Source organism: Monodelphis domestica, chromosome 3 (genome assembly GCF_027887165.1).
Source record: "Monodelphis domestica isolate mMonDom1 chromosome 3, mMonDom1.pri, whole genome shotgun sequence".
Lineage (NCBI taxonomy): Eukaryota > Metazoa > Chordata > Mammalia > Didelphimorphia > Didelphidae > Monodelphis > Monodelphis domestica.
The window spans coordinates 53,076,351-53,099,513 of record NC_077229.1 but is presented as its reverse complement, the minus strand read 5'-3'; the positions used below and the strand labels follow the sequence as shown (position 1 = coordinate 53,099,513).

General features: G+C 38.0%; 1 protein-coding gene across 2 annotated transcripts in view; it reads right to left on the bottom strand.

Moving 5' to 3' along the window:
- Window positions 1-23,163, bottom strand: part of GLT1D1 (glycosyltransferase 1 domain containing 1) — a 126,639-nt gene that overhangs the window by 34,042 nt on the left and 69,434 nt on the right. For both annotated transcript variants that reach the window (XM_056821910.1, XM_056821911.1), the window contains 2 exons: window positions 4,746-4,789; window positions 3,858-3,978 (listed from right to left, as the gene is read on the bottom strand). In XM_056821910.1, coding sequence (XP_056677888.1) covers window positions 3,858-3,978; window positions 4,746-4,789 — 165 coding nt within the window. The remainder of the gene's footprint in view (window positions 1-3,857; window positions 3,979-4,745; window positions 4,790-23,163) is intronic.

Here is a 23,163-nt window from a genome sequence, read left to right as displayed (position 1 = left end):
GGAGGGAAGGAGAAAAATCTGATTCCTAAAATGAGAGAAAATAATTCTAAAAACTTTCTACATGTAACAGAAAAAAAAATAAATGAAGATTGCTATTGCTCTGGTTCTGTCCCTTGCCCGCCTTCCCCGCAGCCATGGTGGCCTACGGGAGATGGGCTGGACTAAGCTACAGTCGCTATTCCCAGATTGATGCAAAAGCAGAAAGAGATGCATTAAAGACTGAATTCAAAGCAAATGCTGAAAAGGCTTCTGGCAGCCATGTAAAAAGAGTGGAAGTTCAAAAGGAGTCATGTAACCTGACTATCTCAACATTTTCAAGGTGAAACTTTTCAGTTATACATTACAACAGATTGGAAACTGTCTCAATTCATGTTTTGCTATTGAAAGGAAAACACATCCATAGATTGAGGCCAATAAATGGAGCCCCAATTCAAAAGGAGAAAAAGAAAAAATATTTATATTGTTTTATTGTGTCTTCAAAACATATGGTAAAGGGTGTGGGGGGTGGCAGCTGGGTGGCTCAGTGGATTAAGAGCCAAGCCTAAAAACAGGAGATGCTGGGTTCAAATCTGGCCTCAGACCCTTTGTAGTGGGTCACCCTGGCAAGTCACTTAACCTCCACTGCCTAGCCTTTACTGCTCTTCTGCCTTGGAAACAATATTGAATGATATAAAAATGGATACTTAAATCCAGGACTTCAATTCCCAGAAGTCCTTGCTCCACTTCCCCAGAATGCTTTGTAATATCACTGAATTCTCACCTGGGCCGAGAGCGAGATAGGGTATTTAACCTGGTTGTGAAGAGGCTCTTAGTCTTTTCCTGTTTCTGCTTGCAAGCAGACTCGGCTCTTTTCATAATGTAGGTGAGGTTGTCTAGGCCCCTGGGCCTAGACACGTGCTTTCTTATCCTGTATTTTCTTTAATCCTTAATGTTCAATAAACCTCTAAAAATATAATACTCCTTGCAGAGAGAAACTAATTTCTACCTGCCTCAGTATCCCCCAAATTTTAATCTTTACAATATCGATTTTAAGATAGAAGGTAAGGGTTAAAAGACACACATACACATACACATACACATACAAATAAAATGGAAAAATCAAGAAATTACTTCCCTCAGAAGTTATATTATATATTAATATATAAATTATATTATATATAATAATTATATTAATATATATTATATGTGGGTGTATATATTATATATATATATGTATTTTCTCTCTCATACACACACACGAAACACTTCTTCAATGATTAACCATTCTAGGTAAGTTCTTTTTAATTCTGTATACTCCTAAGTTTTTCAGACTTAATTTAATTAAAAGTGTAAGACTTCTGAGTGTAAGAGTTTGCTTAAGAACACAATATCAGCTTTTCAAGGTAGTCAAAATAGCCTTGCTATGAAGTTAGACAGCAATTCACTACATTATTCCACTGAAAAGATAGTGGATGGTCATGTGACACACATGTTAGCAAATTACTCAGAGAATTCCACCCCACTCCCTCAGAAGAATGAAAAATGATTTTTGAAAAGAGTAAATATATTTATGCCTAAAATAACAATTCAAGGAAAGTCGAAGGACTGTTATTGCAAGAACATACCTTATCAAAGTTAGTACAGGTAACTAAATGTTTTTATATCAACAGCTACAGCTGAAAAGCAAATTCCAAAACACAGTAAAGACTTAAGCATTAGGCTACGGGCCTTTGAAGTGTATCAGTGCTTACTATCTAGTGATAAGTGAATCCAGGGAGAAAACCAAAACACCAAATGATTCTGAGCTATGAACATTTCCCCTATCATTCCACTGATGGAAACGGGTGGACTGCTTCTGTCTTTTCCATTCTGTTTTGTTAAAAGAAATCTCATTCAGGGAAAATATCATATGAACAATGCCAGTTAATTCTGCCACGTAGGGGGAAAAAAGAAACTGGGCTTCTTTTTTTTTTTAATTCCCCTATTGCTTCAACTCTGTGCAGTTTTAGGAACAGTGAGCTCTGGTAAAACAACAAAATGTCTTTCAGATCTTATTGTGAGGGTAACTGGCATCCAGCTGAATAAACAGAAGCATAGCGTAAGTATCTGTGATGAAATAATAACCCAGCAAGGCCTGATGTAGATATAATGGAAACTATAAAAGAAAACTAGAGATATAACAGCCAGAAATGCATTTAGTGAAACAGAAAATAGGATACCTATGGACAAAAGGTGAATGCTCCTCAGGGAACTAGTTAGACGGATTTGTGGGAAGTTCACCTTCAAATCCTTTAGGGTCCCATCAAGCACTAAGAATTGATGATTTAATTTTTTGGAACTGTGCTTTACTATACTACTACATTTTTTATAACCAACTTAAGGAATATTTGAGAGTTTTCTTTGGTAGGTTAGAGAAGATGAGCAAACTAGGGTTCATGTGCTGTTACATCCTAAAACAAAATACTACATGTATAATATTAAATTGGGCACAGTCCTGGAAAGACTCTAAAGTGAAAGGCTTATTTATCTGATACCCATTGAAGAATAACTGCTGATATTATCAGGAATGACTTAAGGACCTTCCACCCTGAGATTACCCTCCACAATACTAGAACATGTTGTACTAAAAAATAAAGCATGGAAAATGATTGTTATGGGAAAAATACTGGTGATTCCACCCTGCCCCTTGAAGGTATAATAATTATGACTGTAATTTTTGTAGCATCTAAGGGTTTCCAAAGGATTTTCCATAGATGGTCACACTGAGGCTTACATGAAACCTTTAAGTAAATGGGATTGGTGCAGCTACTTGTTTGGGGTTAAGATATGCTATTATATAAGATATGACTTTCTGACTGATGAAATTTGGGTTAGATATAAAATATATAGATACATAATATGTATTTTTTTTTCTATAGGAAAGTCACTTTACTAAGGTTGTGGCACTAATTAGGAGCACAACTGTTTAATTCCAATAATGCGCTGTCCATCATCTGCTCTCCTGGCTTATTAATGGTGATTCTATTATTGGAGTCCAAATGGAGAGCATTGGTAATCCTACAAGATGAGTCTCACAAAATAAAGGTTGGGTGATCCTTAGTGTGAGCAAGTTGGCCAATGTAGAAGTAGCTATATTATAATATATCATGACTGAATGTGAGAACTTTGGAGAGGTCCAAAGATGACCCCTATCAGACCTTCAACAAAGCTACAAGAGTGTCCTCTCACATCCTGAGCATCGTCTCCAGAAACCTAATAGTCTCTGGCATGCCTTTCCCAAAGGGGCTGGTCATTGGTCTAGATGGGCATAAAAAAAAAATTAAGAAACTTAAACCAGTGGGAAGCCTTTCCTTGCCTTCTGCTTTAAATCTAACAATATCGTGGATAACCTTAGGCAGATATTTAGGTCTCTCCCTTCCCAACCTACTATTCTTTGCCTATATTTTCCCTATACCATTCCCCAGCACTGGATTAACCATCTCTGAGATGACAAAGTAGGGATAGAAAAGGAAAAAAGGATGGAGATTTCTAGCAGAAACAAGCCATTTTCATGTCTGAGTTTCTGCGCCGACCTCGCTTAAATCTGCTTCCTTCCCAAATAAAGATATTTGCAGGGGCAGAAGGGCACTGTACACATGCTTAGTTTTATTTGATTTTGTCCCTTGAAATGAGAAGTGGCAAGAAGAAATGAAATGATTTATATTAAAAGTATCAACTATAGAAAAAGCTCCTTTTAGACTCCAGAAAACACCTCATTGCCCTCCTGGTTGTGAAAGGAGCAGAGCTTTATTGACAAAGACTTCACCTCTATAAATACGGCAAGAACTGATGGGCAATTTCAGGTTTCCACATTCAACAGTCAAGCGATATATAATTACCTCCAGAATTGCAGCCGACATGCCTTCTGAAATGGAGCTATTCACAACAGCGAAGCAATTTTTCACAATGGCATGAAGATCTTCTCGAGGCATCTCCCCCATCAATTGCACCCCAGCTGCCCTAGAAATCAAGCATGTCATGAAGACCATCACCTATTTTCTTGCAGGGGTGGGAGAGCAAGGGTGAAAAAGATATTGATCTTTTGTAGAAAATATCACAGATCAGTAAGTAAACATATCTTATGATCCATTCAGTGCAGCTGATGGTGCAGTAGTGAAAGCATGGACCTGGAGCCAGGAAGACCTGAGTTCAAATTTGACCTACATACTAGCTATGTAACCCTGGACAAGTCACTTCATCTGTAAAAGGAGGATAATAGTGCCTACTTCATAGAATTGTGAGGACCAGCTAAGATACTATGTATAAAGTATTTAACACACTGCCTGGCACATAGTAACCATTACATAAATAAAAGCTACATATTATCATAATTTTTGTTATCATTATTACTTGTTATTATTATTATTTGTATCATTATTCTGTAGAGAAAGTTGTATAAGGATGGTGACTCATTACAGTTAAGATTTCTTTGGGGGAAACCTCTTTAGGCATTTCTTTCTCATCAAGAACTTGATGGAGGCGGGAAAGGTAAGGGCTCCAAGTTCTACTTAGATAGTGAGGCCAAGAAAATTTCACATTCAAAGCCTAAATTGTGTAGTTACCTTTTAAGATTAGCTGATTAGACTCTCTCCTGCTGTCTATTGTAAAACCTATGATGATAAGAGATAAACCTTGGCCTGGTTTTTCTGTTGCTATTTCAAAGAGCTGAAAAGATGGTTTCACTATTTTTCTCTTTTCAAGCAGGTAGCAAAAAACAGTCCCCTTACCTTTTCACTCGGCTTTTCACTTCACTTGTAAACACTGGATCAACCTGGGAGGAGGAAATGAAGAAGAGTCTAAAAAAGCCATACAGTGAATTTTCATATCTCTAGTCAGGTACTTCATCCAGTGATGACAAAAGCAGGCTTAGGGATGCAGGAAGAACCAGCTCCTTTTTAATACATATTCAGGTCCAAAGGGGCTCTTGTCAGATGCCCAGAAATCAGGAAATTACACAAAAGAAATAAAGGCCTTCCCAAGTAGAAGTATTCTCCAGGGAGGAAGGTAATAATAAAAATAATAATAACAACAACACATTTTCCAATGAGCTGTTTTCTAGCCACACCTTTGGGGATAGACTTAAGGCAAGAAACCCAATTAGAAAGCTATCGGAATAATAAAGGAGAGTGGCCAGTGAAGATCTCTATTAGGCAGTAGCTGTGTGAGTAGAGGGAAGAAAATGTTGTGAAGGTAGAATTAGCAAGACTTGGCATCTAATTAAATAGGGAAGGTAAAGGACTGTGAATAGTAGAAGTTATCTATGAGATTATGAACCTATTGTATAACTGGAGATTTTGAACCCAGGACTTCAATCCCTAGAAGTCCTTGGTATTTCCCAGAATTCCCCATAATCTCTCCAGAGTCTCCACCTTGAGATCATTAGAAACTGGACAATGACATCTGCAAATTTTCTAAAGGTGCCATCAATGCATTTATCCAAATCAACAATAAAAAAAATATTAAATAGCATAGGGCTAAATCACAGATCACTACAATAAAAGAGTATTCTGGCCACACCTGGAAATAGATGAAATCTCGAGGTACAATAGAATGTTTTAACCAAGCTGAAGTGCATGTCATGGAATCAAGAGGATCCAGATACAAAACTGGGATCTGCACATTTAATCTTGTGTGACTAAACTCCTCTTGGCCTCATTTTCCTCACCTGTAAAATCAGACCACAAAGTTCTCTTCTAATTCTAACCTATGATGCTAAGTTGAGTTGACTTTTTAAAATATGGAATAATACTGAAGCTACATCAACACTATTAATAAAGCTTTTTCTTCATTGCACAAGAATTAAATTCAGTTAAATATGCCAAATTATAACCCCTAGGAGTTCTAAGACCAAAGATCTGGCAAGGCTAACAGTGGATTGTTTTTTGTTTTAATGACATGGTTCTTTTTTTTTTCTCCCCTGTAACCAGGGCTTAAAAGCAATGCATAACTGCATAATTATGCTCAGTCTGGCAGGGAAGATAATGGAATTAACTAACTGTAGCCAGAGATTTTAACTTCTATTCCAGGCAAAATTCTAGAATATATAGCTAGAAAAGGACACTGCTCACAAAGCACAAACATGGTTTCATCAAGAACAGGGCATAAAAGACCAAGAACAGGTCATGTCAGACTAACTTCATTTCTTTATTTTCTTTTTAATAAGGTGCTTAGTAAACTAGCAGATCTAGGAAACATAGCAGAGATAATTTACTTGGATTTTAGCAATGCCTTTGATATAATCTCTCATGATATTGCAATAGAAAAGAAAATAAGGTGTCACCTAAACAACAATACAATTTTAGACAAACTCTGAAATGGCTGAATGGAACAAAAGAACAATGGCTTTGTGTTAGTTTGGAAGAAGGTTTCCCAGTGATCTATGATTTGCCCAGTGGTGATATATATACACACATACACATATATGTGTCAAGATGGAAATCTAGAAGTCCCCAGTTTATTTAGTTGGGAGGTAGAAACCCCAGGTTTTGACCTTGTCCCAGGAGCTTCCCCCTGATGGAAGGGTCCACTTCACCAGTCAATAGACATCTACTTCAGGTGGGAGGTAGACCCCATCCAAACTCAAGTAGCTCTTTTGTCTCCAGAAGCCTTTCCCAGGATGTCACCCCCTCTTTCTGAGGATCGAACTCGGGACCTTCAGCTTGTGAGACCGATGCGCTACCAGCTGTGCCAAAGCTGAAGTGGATGTCCATTGTCTGGTGAACAGGGACCTTCCCTCAGGGGGAAACCTCTCCTGTGACAAGGTCAAAACCTGGGGTTTCCACACTCAAATTAAATAAACTGGGGATTTCTATATTTCCATGTTGATATATGTGAACATATATATGTGTATGTATGTTTAGTGATGACTTCAATAAAGGCAGCATTGATAATTTTTGTAAAATCTGCAGATGATAATTTATTTTTATATACTATATTTATATGTATATTATATGCTATATATCAGAGTTATGGAAAAGAAAGACACCAATCCCTGCATATCAAGGGAAATTGAGTCAAAGTCTTGGACCTCAAGCACCATCTGGTCTATAATTTTTATTGTTGTTGTTGTTAAGCCCTTACCTTCCATCTTGAAATCAATCCTGTATATTGGTTCCAAGGCAGAAGAGCAGTAAGGGCTAGGCAAAGGGGGTTAAGTGACCTGCCCAGGGTCACACAGGTAGGAAGTGTTTGAAGTCACATTTGAACCCAGAACCTAGCTGCCCCGCATTCTACAAATTTATGCATTTTCTTTGTCCTTAGGAATGTGTTCCTTTCACAAATTCTGGCTAACAGGACTGTTTTACAAGTATGCTTTTCCTTAGTATGTGACCAAGGTAACAACCATTCCCTATCAGTTTGGGGAAGGGCTGAGGGTTCATTGGACCATCTCCTAATTAATTAGTTGCCAATTAGAAGTGTCTTGGGAAGGTCAAGGGAAGAGCTGAATAATGAGCTTCTAAAACTCTATTAACAGATCTGGCTTGAGGTGCATCAGGGTCTTTGGTTATCAAGAGGGCCCTGATCTAACACTTTATTAGTTATAATGCTAGCCTAATCAACAAATTGATCTTCTTACCCAAAATCTTTCTCTCCCTTTTTTTTTAGCCCTCACCTTCCATCTTAGAATCAATACTCTATATTGGTTCAAAGACAAAAGAGCGGTAAGGGCTAGGCAATGGCAGTTAAGTGACTTGCCCAGGATCACACAGTATGTGAAGGAAATTTATCCTCCTCCCCCATTTCTGGGGTCACACAGGTGACATCATCTCCTGTCAACTACCTGCATATCTGGCATCAGCCTTAAAGTGACTGTGAATGCTAGGACAGGAGTAGGGGAACCAGGAGGTTATATAAAGGGTTAAGCAGGAAGTTCAGGGTCTCTCTGTCTCTAGCACTCTCCCTACAAACTTCTGTGCTAGGGTCTGCCAGAGGAACCACGTGGAAAAATTAGATTAGGTACCCTTTTCTATCTTTTTCATCTTCTATCTATTTAATAATCCTAATAAATGTTATTAGAATCTTAGGACTGACTCCTGTTTTAATCAAAACAACTAGGAAGTGTCTGAGGTCATATTTGAACACAGGATCTCCTGTATCTGGGCCTGGCTCTCAATTCACTGAGCTACCTAGCTGTACCCCACCCCAAACCATTCTTTTGAAATAATTTTAATCCTAACCACTATGCTATTTCTGTTGAAGGTACCACCATTTTCCCAGTTGTACAGGTTCATAATCTCATAGATAGCCTCTACTTTTCACTGTCCTTCACCCTTCAACATCCAATCAAATGCCACATCTTGTCAATTCTACTTCCATGACATTTTCTCATATTCTTTTTCCACTGACATAGCCACTACCCTAAGTAAGATCCACATTGGCCACATTGCTTCACTATTCCAAAAGCCTTCTAAATGGTTTTCTTGCCTCAAGTCTATTCTCAAAGGATGGTAGAAAACAGCTCATCAAAACACACCTGGGGACCACAAAGTCAATTTGAATCAACAGTGAGACTGAAACTTAGGTTGCATTAAGAGAGACTAAGTCCAGGAATTAGGAAACAACAGTCCTAATGTATTCTTTCCTGGTAGGAATACGTCTGGAATAATGCATTCAGTCATTCTGAGTGCCAGAGCATTGGTAAAATAGTCAATATCCATGAGTAGAGGACCAGGATGGTGAAGGACATGAACATCATACCACATGAAGATGCTGACTGCATTATGAATGAAGAACAATGGAAGTTTAGGCTGGAGAAAGGAAAAGAGGAGAGGATGAGAGGAGAAAATTATAGTTATGTTCATGATTTATGAGAACTATTATCATGTAGAAAGACTGGTTTTGCCCCAGAAGGAAGAACTGGGAACAATGGGGAAAAGTTGCAAAGATACAAATTTAGGCTTGATATAAGGAAGAACGTCCTAATAATAAGAGCTCTCCCAAAGTGGAATAGCTAGCTCAGGCTCTCCCTCATTCTAGGTCTTCAAGCAAGCCTGGATCATTACCTGACAGGTCATTGAAATTTTTTCCAACCCTAAAACTGGTTGGACTACATGACCACCAAAGTCTCTTCTAACTCTAAAATCTGGGAACTCTTTGAAAGTCCCAGTTTCAAATTCTTCCATTACATATCCAGGGATCAAAAGCTTAAACATATTTTCAGAAGGATCTGTTACAATAACAGCTTCACATTTTCAAGGCAGATTCATAGAACTGTGTCTTCCATAACAGCCAAATGTAGAGCATGCAATTCCCTTCCCTCCAAAAGCTTACAGTCTTGCAGGGGAGATAAGGCCATTTGAATCCAATCTAATTAAGGATCAGTTACCTGAATTCTATTACAGAAGACTATCAGGAAAGTAATAAGAATAAGATTACTGTAGCAAATGGAATTTTATCTAAATCCACAAGCATGAGAGGGCTCAGTGTCAAATGTGCATAGCTAGTTCAATAACTGCTATCATCATTCTTGTGAACTCTCCAAAGCTTAGTAATAAAGATATTCCTTAATGCCTGGAGGCAATTTCTTTTTAAATAAAGGCCTGTCATTTTTCTCTCATTTCAACCAAATCATAAATATAATCTACCAAGTTTTTTAATGCTTTAGAACCTTACTAAAATTCTATTTGCTGAAGAGTCAAATTTAGCATAGGGCACGTTTTGTTCCCTGCATGTATTAGGTTTGCTTACTGGAAATACAGAGAAAAATTAATTAAACGAAGGTTTCAAGTCAACAAAAGTTCCACAGCATGTAGACTAGGGCTGATTTGAAACCAACATCCATTTAGCATATCTGATTCATCCAAATACAACTCTTCAGCATCACATTTAAAGTGTCAGATTTTTCTCCAATAAATTTATTCCTTCTCCTGTGTTATCAACAATGAGTAGGACTGAAAACAAAGGTGAAGGCAATATGTGTAAATTGATGGAAGCACAACAGAAAAAGCTGGTTTCCTTGTGATGGGGAAGGGTGTGAATATGCTTCACTAATAATTTATTCCCAGTGCCATCGTTATTTTTATAACTGATGAGCTGGTAACACAATCAGATTAAAATTGACTCTCATTGACACATTGTACTTCATACTAGGAGTCACAAATAAAGTGGTTGAAGAAGAGAGGATGACAATCAGGGAGTATAAATGCTAGAAAAGATGTTGCTGAGTACTCCTAGTACTTCATTTCACAGATTATTCTCAAATGAAGTTTGTAGCGGATATCTGATTGAGTTGTTTTGGGGGTTTGTTTGGTTTTTTTTAACTTGTGAATATTTAGACAACTTAGGTGACAGGGTAGTTTATTGCTTTTCATGTTGAGAGGCTGATGAAAAGGTGAAAACTCATCTACATCATTCAAATGATTAAATCACTTTGGAAGTATAAAACATGATAAAGTGGAGTTTCTGATACATGTTAGACAACTGTAGAAACTTTTCTTAAATACCTTTAAGCCCCCCAAAAAAGCGCTGAAATAGTTCTGCCAAATTTACATAATAATACATTCATTCAAACTATGGAAAACTTACTCATCTGGAGCAACAGATGAGTGTTTTTCTTTCTTTCTTTTTTCAGACCTTTACATTCTGTCTTACTAACAACTAGGATGGAAGGGTAAAGGCTAAGCAAATGGGGTTAAAATACCTGTTCAGGGTTACAGAGCTAGAAAGTCTCTGAGGCCAGATTTGAATCTAGGTCTTTCTGCCTCTGTAGGTTTCTATTGATTGAACCACCTAGCTGCCCTCCAGAGAGCTTACTTCATTGACTACCATTTCCTAGCTGGACCTGAAATCAGGAAAATGCATCTTTCTGAGTTAAAATCCGGCCTCATATACTAGCTGTGTGCCCCTGGACAAGTGGCTTCACTCTGTTTGCTTCAGTTTATATATCAGTCAAATGAGCTGAAGAAGAAAGAAATGGCAGACCTAGCTGCATGACCCTGGACAAGTTACTTCAACCCTTTTGCCTCAGTTTCATCTGTCAAATAAGCTGGAGAAGGCAATGACAAATCACTCCAGTATCTCTGTCAAGAAACCCCCAACTGGGGACACAAAGAGTCAAGTGAAAGAATTTGTATTCCCTTTGTCTATTTTAAGTTAATCAATCAAGAACTTAAAGTATCCCTACTTAATACTTAGTAAGTCATTAACAAAGAAAGTTTATGCCCTAACAGGCCATGAGCACTTTACACTCAGACACCCCCAATCCCCACCCCAGTGCTAGGCAAATTGATAGGTTGTGATTGATTCCTGAGGTGTGAGGAAGTAAGCTGATGGATGGAAAAATTGTATATAAGTGGGAGCCTGAAAAAGAATCTCTCCTCTTCATTCTTGCTCTCTTTACGCTTGGTGAATTCTTGAGTTCTTCATTCTTGGTGACCTTTAGCCTAGGAAGCATGAGCTCTGGTGGGAATCTTGGCAGTCTTGGTCTCATGTGTGCTAAAGGTTCTCAGAAGTTTTTAAGCATCAGCTTCCTGATCTAGAATTTGAATTCTGGTGAGATTTGCATTCGGATTTGGATTCAAATTCATGGGCTTGAGGATCTAGATATAGGACTTAGGGTAATTTTTATCTAGGTGATATTTTTCTATCTCCTTCCTATACTTTCCACTCTAATATCTCTACCTTGCTGTAAATAAAGCTACCCACAGTCTACAGGTACATAGTTTAACTTTAATTTTTATAAATGGCGACCACAACAATTCTTTTTTAACCATTATTATTTTTGTTAATCTAAATTTTTAATTAATTAATTAATTAATTAATTTGATTAATTACATTTGGCCACCCAAATTTTAATTATTACAGTCAGATACAATTGAACAAGAACAACAGCCTCTACACAAGCTCTCTCCCTCTACCTGAATGCTATATCATTTTTATGACACTTTTCTACCTCTTACTCATATCCTAAGCATCTGTCTTATCTTCCCATTTTATATTTAAAACTTCTCAAGAGCAGGAGTTGTTTTATTCATTGAGTAACCCCTTAACATCAGCAGGGAAACCTAGCACAGAACAGTCACTAAGTAAACATTTAGTGAATGAGTGAGTAAATAGGTGAATCAGTCTCTTACCTATCTAATCAATTTGGCACCCTTCCAAAACTCATTATAAGATTGATCTATTGAATGAATGGGCAAGTCAGCTTAGAAAAGACAATAAAGACAATATTCTAGGGGCAGCTAGGTGGCTTAGTGAACATAGAGCTAGGTCCAGAGATGGGTGGTCCTGGGTTCAAACCTTACTTCAGATACTACCTGTTGTATGACTCTGGGCAAGTCATTTAACACCCCATGCCTTAGAACCAATACACCTTATAGACTCTAAGATGGATGTTAAGGATTTTTTTAAAAAGCATACTAGGAAGAGCAGATAGGTAGCACAATGGAGAGTGCAAGATCTGTAAACAAGAGGACCTGGGTTCAAATCTGGCCTCTGATACTACCTAGCTGTGACCCTGCACAAGTCACTTAACCCCTACTGCTTAGCCCTTACTATTCTTCTGCTTTTGAATTGATACACAGTATTGATGGTAAGATGGAAGGTAAGTGATAAAAAAAAAAGGAAGAAAAGATAGCATTCTGAATTGTATTCTGTAAATTATTTATAATTATTTCCTATTAATATTAATACTTTATAGTATTTACCTCACATTTATGAATGCTAGTACTGTCTGGGAACTGAGTCACTCAGATGGGGGTCAGTTAACATTTATGAAGCATCTATTGTGTGTCAGGCACTGTGCTATGCACAGAAGGCCCAAAGAGAGGCAAGAACAGTTCTTGCTACCATAGTGGGAAAAGCATGAAATTAACTACGTCCATGCAAGATTAGATATATGCAGAATAGATGGAAGGTTCTATCTGTGCAGAGCGACACATGGTTGACTTATCCTTTATTAATAGTTTTACTAATAATTTTATTTGTTAATAATCAATAAATGATGTCACAGCAAGAGAAATTGCTCCATTTTGTTGATTAGCTAAAATTCTGGGTACCAGAGTACCGAAAGAAAATTCCCAATAAACAAGAGTTGAGATAGAAAAATCATTATATTTGGAGGTAAAAGACAATCATTCAAATCCAACTTTTGCCACTTATTAAGTGAGTGACCTTGGACAAATCTCTTACCTAGAGCAGATGGAAGGTAATCTCTAATCCTTGATCCCATGTTTAGAAAACAACAGAGAAGGGAATAGCTGGGTGACTCAGTGAATTAAGAGTCAGGCCTAGAGACAGGAGTTTCTGGGTTTAAATTTGACCTCAGATCCCTCCAAAGTGTATAACTCTGGGCAAGTCACTTAACCCTATTTCCTAGAGGGCAATACACAGTATTGATTCTAAGATGAAAGGTAAAGTAAAGAAAGGAAGGGAATCAGGGAAGGTGGGAAGAAGAAAGGAAGGAAGGAAGGAAGGAAGGAAGGAAGGAAGGAAGGAAGGAAGGAAGGAAGGAAGGAAGGAAGGAAGGAAGGAAGGAAGGAAGGAAGGAAGGAAGGAAGGAAGGAAGGAAGGAAGGAAGGAAGGAAGGAAGGAAGGAAGGAAGGAAGGAAGGAAGGAAGGAAGGAAGAAAGGGAGGGAGGGAGGGAGGGAGGGAAGGAAGGAAGGAAGGAAGGAAGGAAGGAAGGAAGGAAGGAAGGAAGGAAGGAAGGAAGGAAGGAAGGAAGGAAGGAAGGAAGGAAGGAAGGAAGGAAGGAAGGAAGGAAGGAAGGAAGGAGAGAGGAAAGGGAGGGAGGGCGGAAGGAAAGGAGGGAAGGAGGGAGGAAGGAAGGAAGGGAGGGAGGAAGGGAGGAAGGGAGGGAGGGAGGGAGGAAGGAAGGGAGGAAGGAAGGGAGGGAGGAAGGGAGGGAGGGTGGAAGGAAAGGAGGGAAGGAGAAAAGGAGGGAAGGAGGAAGGAAGGGAGGAAGGGAGGAAGGGAAGGAGGAAGGAAGGGAGGGAAGTAGGAAGGAAGGGTGGAAGGAAGAAAAGGAGGGAGGGAGGAAGGAAATAACAAAGACTTCAAACTGAAATTCCTCTGATTAAAACAAAACATTACTTTATACTCATTCTTGAACAATTTCCTCTTTAACTTCTCTGCTTGGGCTCTTGTCCTCAACACCTTCAAAATTCCCAGTATATTTCCTGATACCTTTCTCAGAAAGCAATAGGCTAGGTCTAAAGTGCAGAAAACTCAAGGTCAACTGAAGGCAGCATTTGTTTCCTAGGCTCACTCCAAACTTTTTCTATACTTTCTGTGATGGGTCAGCAACCCCTGGGGGCAATTTCAGGAAATTTCTGACTCTGAGAAAACTCTCCAGCACCACCATCCACCAAAATCCTATTCTGAGTGACTGATTGCATGCTGTATTCAATGAAACAACTGGAAGCAACAGGACAAGCTTCATATTTAAGCTGAAGTCAGGAAGGAGGAAAAGGCCTAAAAACAGAGCTATATAAAATAACCTAGTTCATGAAACATCAAGTTCCCTCACTGGAATTCTTTAAGCAAAAGTTGTATCACTCCTTGTTGGGCAAAATCCAAAGCACTGAAACTCAGAATTCCAATGAAGATTGTTCTCATTTTCCCATTTCTGTCTCATATACTTGAATTTGATTGCTAAAATTGCTTTGTTTTTTAATTTTTCCTTTAAATGACAATGAAATATCAAATTTGGATAGGTCCAAAATAAATCAGACTTGTATATATACATGAACTCAAGATGAGGAAGATGGTTCCTCTAATTCCACAAATATTTATTAGGCAACTACTGTGTGCCAGACTGTGTACTGTATATCAAGATGCTTAATAATATAATAATAAAAATTCCTCCTTTCTTTCACTGTGGGCTGATCTATCATATCTCGGGAACCAATCAAAGTCTCTGAATTTGCTTAGCACTGCACAGGGGACAGTGTCTGTGGGACATCCTCTGAGGATGTTTACTCTTATCAAAAGGATTCACAAGTTCCTGACTGATTAAGTTAAAAGGGTGGAGCTCTCCAAGTACTTGACTAAGTTAAGATAAAAATAATTCCCTTTCACAATAACCTATTCCTTGGTTTTCTTAGGTACTGACTCTGGGGTCCTGTTCTTATGAACATTAACTCAGAATGGAATTCATTCGCATACAAATGAATCACATTTTTAAAAGACCAATGAAATGCTTTACATCTTAACAGATATGTGTGCAATTTTTAAGGCTAAAAACCAAACTGCTTTATTCAATTTCTAGATTTACCTTTTATTTGAGGTCATTTTTCAACTCTATGGGTGCAGTGGATTAGAACAAAATGCAAATTCAAAATGAAAGGCAGGTATTTTGACTTAATGAAAACATTATGAAAAAAAATACCTTATAGCATTTTAAAAGGCAATAGCATTACAAACAAATAAGAAAATTCTTATTTCCTCCATGGATATGTATTTTCTAATTTTTAAAAAAAGCTTCTGCTTTCAGGATTAAAAAAAAAAAAGAACTTGGATTTGATCAGGTAAGTTGGAAGATTTAACACTTTTATACTATACTATTTATCATAGAATCCCAGAAAAAAATCCAATCATGATCTTCCTACAAGCAGAAGCAACATAGCATTCAAAATGTCAATTAAAAGTAAAAGGAGCTTTCAAAATATCAATGGCAAATTATACTGGATATATATCAGAAACCAATATAATTTATATAAAAGATACATAGTTATAAATTATATACAAATACATAAGAGACCAATATAAAATTATATGTATATATGTCATATTTATGTATGAAAAATAGCTTGGGTTCTAAATATAGTATAGGATGGGGCTGTAGTTTACAAAATTTCCTTTGCTGGAGACTATAATATAATAGAGCACTGGATCTAAAGTCAGGAAGACCTGAGTTCATCTGTAGTCACTTATCCTGCCAGTCACCCAGCTAAGAAGCTAAGAAGCTTTTCAAGGCCAACTTTAGATTCATGAAGATGAGACTTCCTGAATTCAAGCCCAGTTCTCTGTCCAATGTGCCATTTAGCTGCCCTTTATGTGTCTTTAAAATACTAAAGAAATCATCATGTCCTCCCTAAGGCTTCTATTCTCTAAGGTATCTTCAGGTCCTTCAGTTGACCTCAGAAAAGCAAAAAGGTGAGGTTCTTCACTATTCTGACTGCCTTCCTCTGAATACACTCCAGCTTACCAATGTCTTTCTTTAATTGTGACACCCAGAACTAAACAAAACTCCATATTATAACAAAAGCATTACATAATTACTTATTTAGCTGTATGACTCTGAGCATATCACTTCTCACTACTGGCCTCAGTTTCCTCATCTGTAAAATGAGCTAGAGAAAGAAATGGCAAACCACCCAGTATCTCTGCCAGGAAAACCCCAAATGTTTCTAGACAATTCACAAACCTGTTGGCCTCAATTTCTTCATTTGTAAAATGAGCTGGAGAAGGAAATGGCAAACTATTATAGTATCTTTGCCAAGAAGTTCCCAAATGAAAACATGAAGGCTCTGGCATGATCAAAAAGCAACTGAACAACAAACATCATCATCTTGATGCACCCCAAGGTTGCTTTAGTTTTCTTGGCTCTTACCTATAATGAGCTTGCAAACCACCTAAGCGTTTAAATCTTTTTCAGACCAGTTGCTATGGAATCAGGACTGTCTACATTTTGCATTTATGAAGTTGATTTTTAAACTCAAGTGTAAGATTTTACACTTTTCCCTTTTTTCCAACTAAGCCTTATATCCTAGGAAGGAAAGGAAAGAAGGAAGGAAAGAAGGAAGGAAGGAAGGAAGGAAGGAAGGAAGGAAGGAAGGAAGGAAGGAAGGAAGGAAGGAAGGAAGGAAGGAAGGAAGGAAGGAAGGGAGGGAGGGAGGAAAGGGAGGGAGGGAGGGAGGAAAGGGAGGGAGGGAGGGAGGGAGGGAAGGAGGGAGGGAGGGAGGGAAGAAGGAAATAACATTGAAAGTCTGCCAAAGTCTTACCAAAATTTGATAAGTATACCACCTATGTCTTTATTGGAGTCACTAATTAAAAAGGGGGAGTGAACTAATTGGCATAGTGGAGAGAGCTCCAGGCATGGAGTTGGGAGGTCCTGTGTTCAAATATAGCCTTGGACACTTTCTAGCTGTTGTAATATTTATTGGAAAGGAAATGGGATTGGAAAAATGGGGATTTGGGGAGGTTTATATGGGGGTAAGGAGGAGTTAAGGGGATAGAGGATATATTGCTTGGTGAAGCAAAGGAGGGAGATGCCCCCTGCTGAGAGAAAACAGCAGGGGTCTAATGAGGTCTGTTTGTCTTTGAATGAATGAACTGAAGTTCAGCTCTCTCTATGACCAGAAAAGAGAGTCCACTTATCTGACTGTGAATTCAAATAATATAAAGTTTAATAACCAGTTGGGATTGGAGTTTTTTTTCTCAGCTTCAGACCTGAGGCCAGGCCCCAGAGGCTGGAGGAGGGTTCTCCCACTCCTGTCTATTCTATATCAGTCCAGTTTTGTCTTTTTAGAATCTTAGCAGTAGACATAAAGCAAACAAGAACAGTTCTAACCTTCAGAAGTGATTGGGCCTGAATCTTCAGGCTGAACCAAGAAGAGGCACATCACACCAGACTGGGCTGGCAAGCTACTTCCTCCTCCAACAAGATTCAACCCGGCAGGAAGGAAGTGCTAGTCACAAGACCCAACTGCCACTCCCAGTTAGCCCCTTCCCCCACAAACTGTCAGTCTCTTTTCCTTTCCACTCTGTGTGACCATGGGCAAATCACTTAATCACCACTGCCTAGCCATTGGCCTTCTGTCATAAAATTGTTACTAAGACAAAAAGTAAGGGATTAAAAAAGTAAAGCAGCATAAAGCCAAACACCAACCCTGGATCACTGCAATGAAGATCAGCTATCCAGTTGACAATTAAGTCATCAATAACACTATTCTCTGGCTTCAGCCATTCAACCAGTTCCAAATCAAACTTCCTGTACTATTACCTTTGCTTAAGAATAGACTATGAACAGGCAGCCTAGTGGCTCAGTGGATTGAGAGCCAGATCTTGAGACAAGAGGTCTTGGGTCCAAAAACCTGTCTTCCGATGCTTCCTAAGTATGTGACCATGGACAAGTCACTTAACTCCCATTACCTAGCCCTTATGGCTTTCTGTCTTGGCACCAATGAATAGTATGTATCCTAATACATAAAGTAAGAGTTAATTTAAAAAAAATAATCTATGAGACTTTATTAAAGGCTCTGCTAAAGTATGAGTGAACTATATCTGAAATAATATCTTGACCCAGCAATCTTGTAATTTTATTTAAAAAAAAAAAAGAAAATAAGATTAGTCTGGTATGACCAATTCTTGATGAAGCTGCCATGCTGGTTCTCTGGGATCAATCCTGCCTGCTCTAGAATTTGTTCACTGATCAATCACACCTCTAATAATACACACTTGAATTTGTGCCGATCTTCACCTGCCAAGTGCCCAAATCCACGTGATCAACTCAAGTATAAGAGATATGGAACAGCCTGGGTGGAATGAAGCAGACCCTATACCTTCTTTCTATTACAATCTACCAACTTCAGTTACTTTTGCATGCTTTCTGATATTTTCTTGCCCTATTTACCATTTGAGACTAAGAAAAATGTTTGAAGATCACAGAACAGCATCTGCAGCTCTCCATAAAATGAAACTATAAATTAAGACAATTCAAAAAAATCCTCCAAGCACATTGTCAAACTTTGTCACCTTGTAGGTGCTGCTGTATGCTTAAAGAAGCTACACCTATGAGGGAACTGTGATTTAAGTGTATCTCCCTAAACTGAGGAGCATTTCTAGACATACAGTCCTCATCAGAGATTAGAATAGGCAAAGAACAAAAGGAGAGATGAGTCAGAAAGGACAATCTTTGAGAAAGCTCTGACTCCTGGACATGTGACAGACATAGCAGCCTGTATTTATTGGTAAAAAAAAAAAAATCACTGCTTCTTGGCAGAGATTGAAGACAGGAAACAAACAAATAGAGCACCGAACCATTAGAGCTATCCAAATATGGAATCTGCTGTTTGAGCAAAGGTGAGGTTCATCTGATTAGGGGGAAGGGGAAAAGCACTCATATAACACCCACTTCATGCCAGACACTGTGACAAGTGTTCTTTACAAATATTCCATCTGATTCTTACAACAACTATGGGAGGTGGGTGCTACTTTTGTCCCTGATTAATAGTTGAGGAAACTGAGGCAATTCAAAATTAAGTAACTTGCCCAGGGTCATAAAACCAGTAAAATTCTGAGGCTGATGGGGAGGCACTAGAATCTAGTGACAAGATGGAGAAAGAACCAGGCCCAGAGCTTGGAGATCCTGTATTCAAATCTGGCCTCAGATACTTCCTAGCTATGTGACCTTAGGCAAGTCACTTACCCCCCATTGCCCTTTCCTTACAGTTTTTCTATCTTCAAACCAATATGCAATACTGATTTTAGGGTAGAAGGTAAGGGCTTAAAAAAAAAAAAAGAGCTTGAGGCTGCATTTGAACTCAGGTCTTTCTGATTCCAGGCCAGACACCATATCAACTGTACCACCAAATGACTCAAGGTCTTCAAGCAAAGGCTGGATAATATCTAGCTGAGGATGGTTTAGATAATATTCTGCTTCAAGGACAGAGTGGATGTCATTTTAGTACCTTTTGAGCTCGTAGATTTGATGAATTATATTGTTTGAGAAAGGAGGTAAAGGTACCATGTTATAAAACTACCTGTTATAAGAACAAAGGAATATTTCAATAAATGAGTCCAACATCATCAAGATGAACAATTTCTAAGATAAAAAGGCATTTATCTTCTTCAAGTGTTCAACTCTGTCATTAGTCATTAGCCACTAGAATGAAATTAATTTCTGAAAAGATTCAAAGAAAACTACTTTCAAGGCAGAAATTGTTTCTAGAATAGATCTTTACAACTGTTTCATGCCAAAAAAATTAGAGAGCTAATTAATATCCATAAAAACTTGCCAATGCATTCATTGATTGAAAAAAAGAGGTATTCCCATTGGTGGATAGACCTGTCAAACTGATCTACGCTCTGGATTTATAATGTAAAACTCACTGCTTCTTGGTAGAGAAATATAACAAAAAGGAAACATAGACCACCCAACCATGAGAGTTGTACAAGTATGGAATCCACTATGGGCATGGGATGGGAGAAAGTTTGTCTATTTATAGGAAAGGGAAAAGGGGGAAGGGAAAAGGAGAAAGAAATTGGAATATGCATTTATACAGCACATTCTACATAATAGGCATTATGCCAGCTATTCAGATACCCAGTGGTCAAGTGAAAGCAGCATACATTCATCTGAATACACATCTTTGCTCATCAGTCCCCCTTATAGCTCAAATGTCCTCCCTCACTTTACTTGTAAAGTTTTGCCCATCCTTTAAAGCCTAATTTTAATACTATTTTCTATAGGAAAGTGTCCCTGATTCTCCAGGAAAGTAATGATCTTTCTTCTCAAAACTCAATATCCATTTTGTTTCACAATTCTCAAATGCTCTCATCTTCTAATGATATGTTATTATTATATATTTGTGTTTTATCCCTCCTTCAACATCATGAGGATAAGAACCATTAAAAAAAAAAGATCAAAGGACAATTGATAGAACTCAAAAACCAAAAGGAAGAAGGGGTAGTAAAACCTAGAAGAGAAGAAAATATAAAACTTTCTTAACTAGTATTTTAAGACAAGGCAATATGAATGAATAATAACTGATGTAAATATAAAATCCTGTGAATTCCCAAGAGAACAACCATAAGAAACCCCACAATGGTTCAAAAAATGACATGGAAGAGATAGAATTAGAGGTGGGCCTTGAAAACTTTAGAGAAGACAAGAGAAAAACTAGAAGATGGAGATAAAGGAGATGGAGGATGATCCATTAAGTATATATACAGGCAGGAGGTAGCAGGAGATCAGGGAAGACAGTTTGGCTGCAACAGTTATGAGGGTGAAGGGGAGCTATGAAAAGGCAAAGTAGAACCACACAGCTAAAGTCTGAAGAGCTTGTTTCTAACCCAGCTAAGAGGGAAGCATTAATAGATTCTGAGCCACGCAGGGAGGTGATCAGAAGTAGGCATTAGGAAGACTACATTGGTGAGATGATTGGTGGATGGATGGATGGATGGATGGATGGACGGATGGATTGCCTGGAAAGAAAAGGATTATAGGAAACAAGAACAATTAGAAGGTTATTACGATAAAGAAGGCAGAAAGTAAGCAGGAGGACTGATACATTTTATTCATCCTCTCTCTGACACTGAAGTGATGAAGATGATTTTCACACTTCCTTCAGATACTTGAGAATTTCACTTGATGTCTGTTGTTGTCAATAATACAGGCCAAAACCAAAGCATAACAGCAATGATGGGGTTCAGTTAAACGTTATTGCTATTATACACATGTACACACACATATACTCACAACATCTCCGCAGGATCATCATGATGAATGCATATTTCATAGCCAAATTAGAAAATGGTAGCAGACCATTTGGGGTAGCTTAAACCCCAAACACTGTTTCTACCCCACATCATGCCAAGAACAAGAAGCAACTAAATGTAGGGCAAATCTTCATTCTGGATGTTTCATATTCCACAGAGCTCCTTGAGGAGTAGAAAGCAGAAGGAAAGCTTCCCACTGAAGGATGCAATGCATCATCACATTCTCCAAAAGCCCACAATAAAACTGAGGAGGGCACTTGTACATTACGGACTTTCAACCACTGTAGGATTGTACCAAAAGGTATTCCAACTGACCTGAAAGAGGTATTAGAACTCCAGAAGCATATAATTTACACTCAGACAATTTATTCATCCATCTGACTTGGTAGCCACCAGAAAGCAGGCTAAAGCAGGCTGTACTGTAATTTTTCATTCATGTTTAAAAAGAACTCACTGCAAATGTCAGGTGTAATTGCAATCTTCAAGATGTTTAATCTATTATAAGAGAAATTGGTTAAAAGTATGAATTTTAATGTGATCATAAGATTTGACCTCTCAACCACTTTCTATAAATCTAAAGCAACTTTTCAGCATAATAACCCAGCATAAGTAGTAAATATTCAAAATCAGACATGAAATTGTTTCATTCTCCTCTTCATTCTATAGTCAAGTGATATTAAAGGGAATCCTTGTCTCTGAAAATTAATGGTAAAGCTCTGCCCCTTTGGGACAACTCCACCCTGAGGCATTATCAATAATGGATGAGTTTCTGGCTGGAATTACTATATCCTAAAAAGGTCTAATCATAGCTGCCCACTCCCACTCCCACTCCCAGATTCACCTCCTCACCAGCTGCCTGCTGCACTCAGGGCTGATTCCACCTTCTTCCCCTTTCTGCTTTGTCTTCCCTGACAAAAGGTAAGCTTCTTGAGAACAGGGACACTTTTGTTTCCTTGCTTTTGAATTCATGGGGCATAACATTGCCTGGCACAATAGTAAATAATTAATAAATGCTTTGATCTATCATATTATGAATTATGATATTATGAGAAGTATCTGGATTACATGATAATATCTATACAATCGAGTCCTATATACCATGCATAAATTAGTTCTAAAGAGGCTTTAATAGGAATCCAAAAATCATTGAATTTATTATTTAAATGAGGAAATTTAGAGAGCATATTGTCTGGTGTCTCCTTGACCCAGAATCCCTTCTTACAGTTTCTCCAAAAAATGGCCATCCAGTCTCCATCTCAAGGTGTCCCTTCAGTCAGTTTCTGAAGACACCCAATCTACTTCTGGAAACCTATCATTATGAGAGTTTTTCCTTCCACTATGTCTAATTCTACCTGTCCACAAAATAGAATGGCCCCAAGTTCCTCCTGCTGAGTCCAAGAAAAACAATTTTGATCACTCTCCCACATGACAACCTTGCAAATGATTGAAGATTAAACAAATAACCAAGCCATTCATAATAACTCATTACAAAACATAAAATTAATCTGATTTCATTAAAAGTCTTGCACAAACAAACCAAATGCAACAAAGATTAGAAGGAAAAGAGATAAATGGGAGGAAATTTTTATAGTAAATATCTCTGACAAAGGCTTCATTTCACAAATATAGAGAGAAATGTGTCAAATTTATAAGAATACAAGTCATTCGGTATGAAAGAAAAAGAACATGTAGTTTTCTGATGAAGA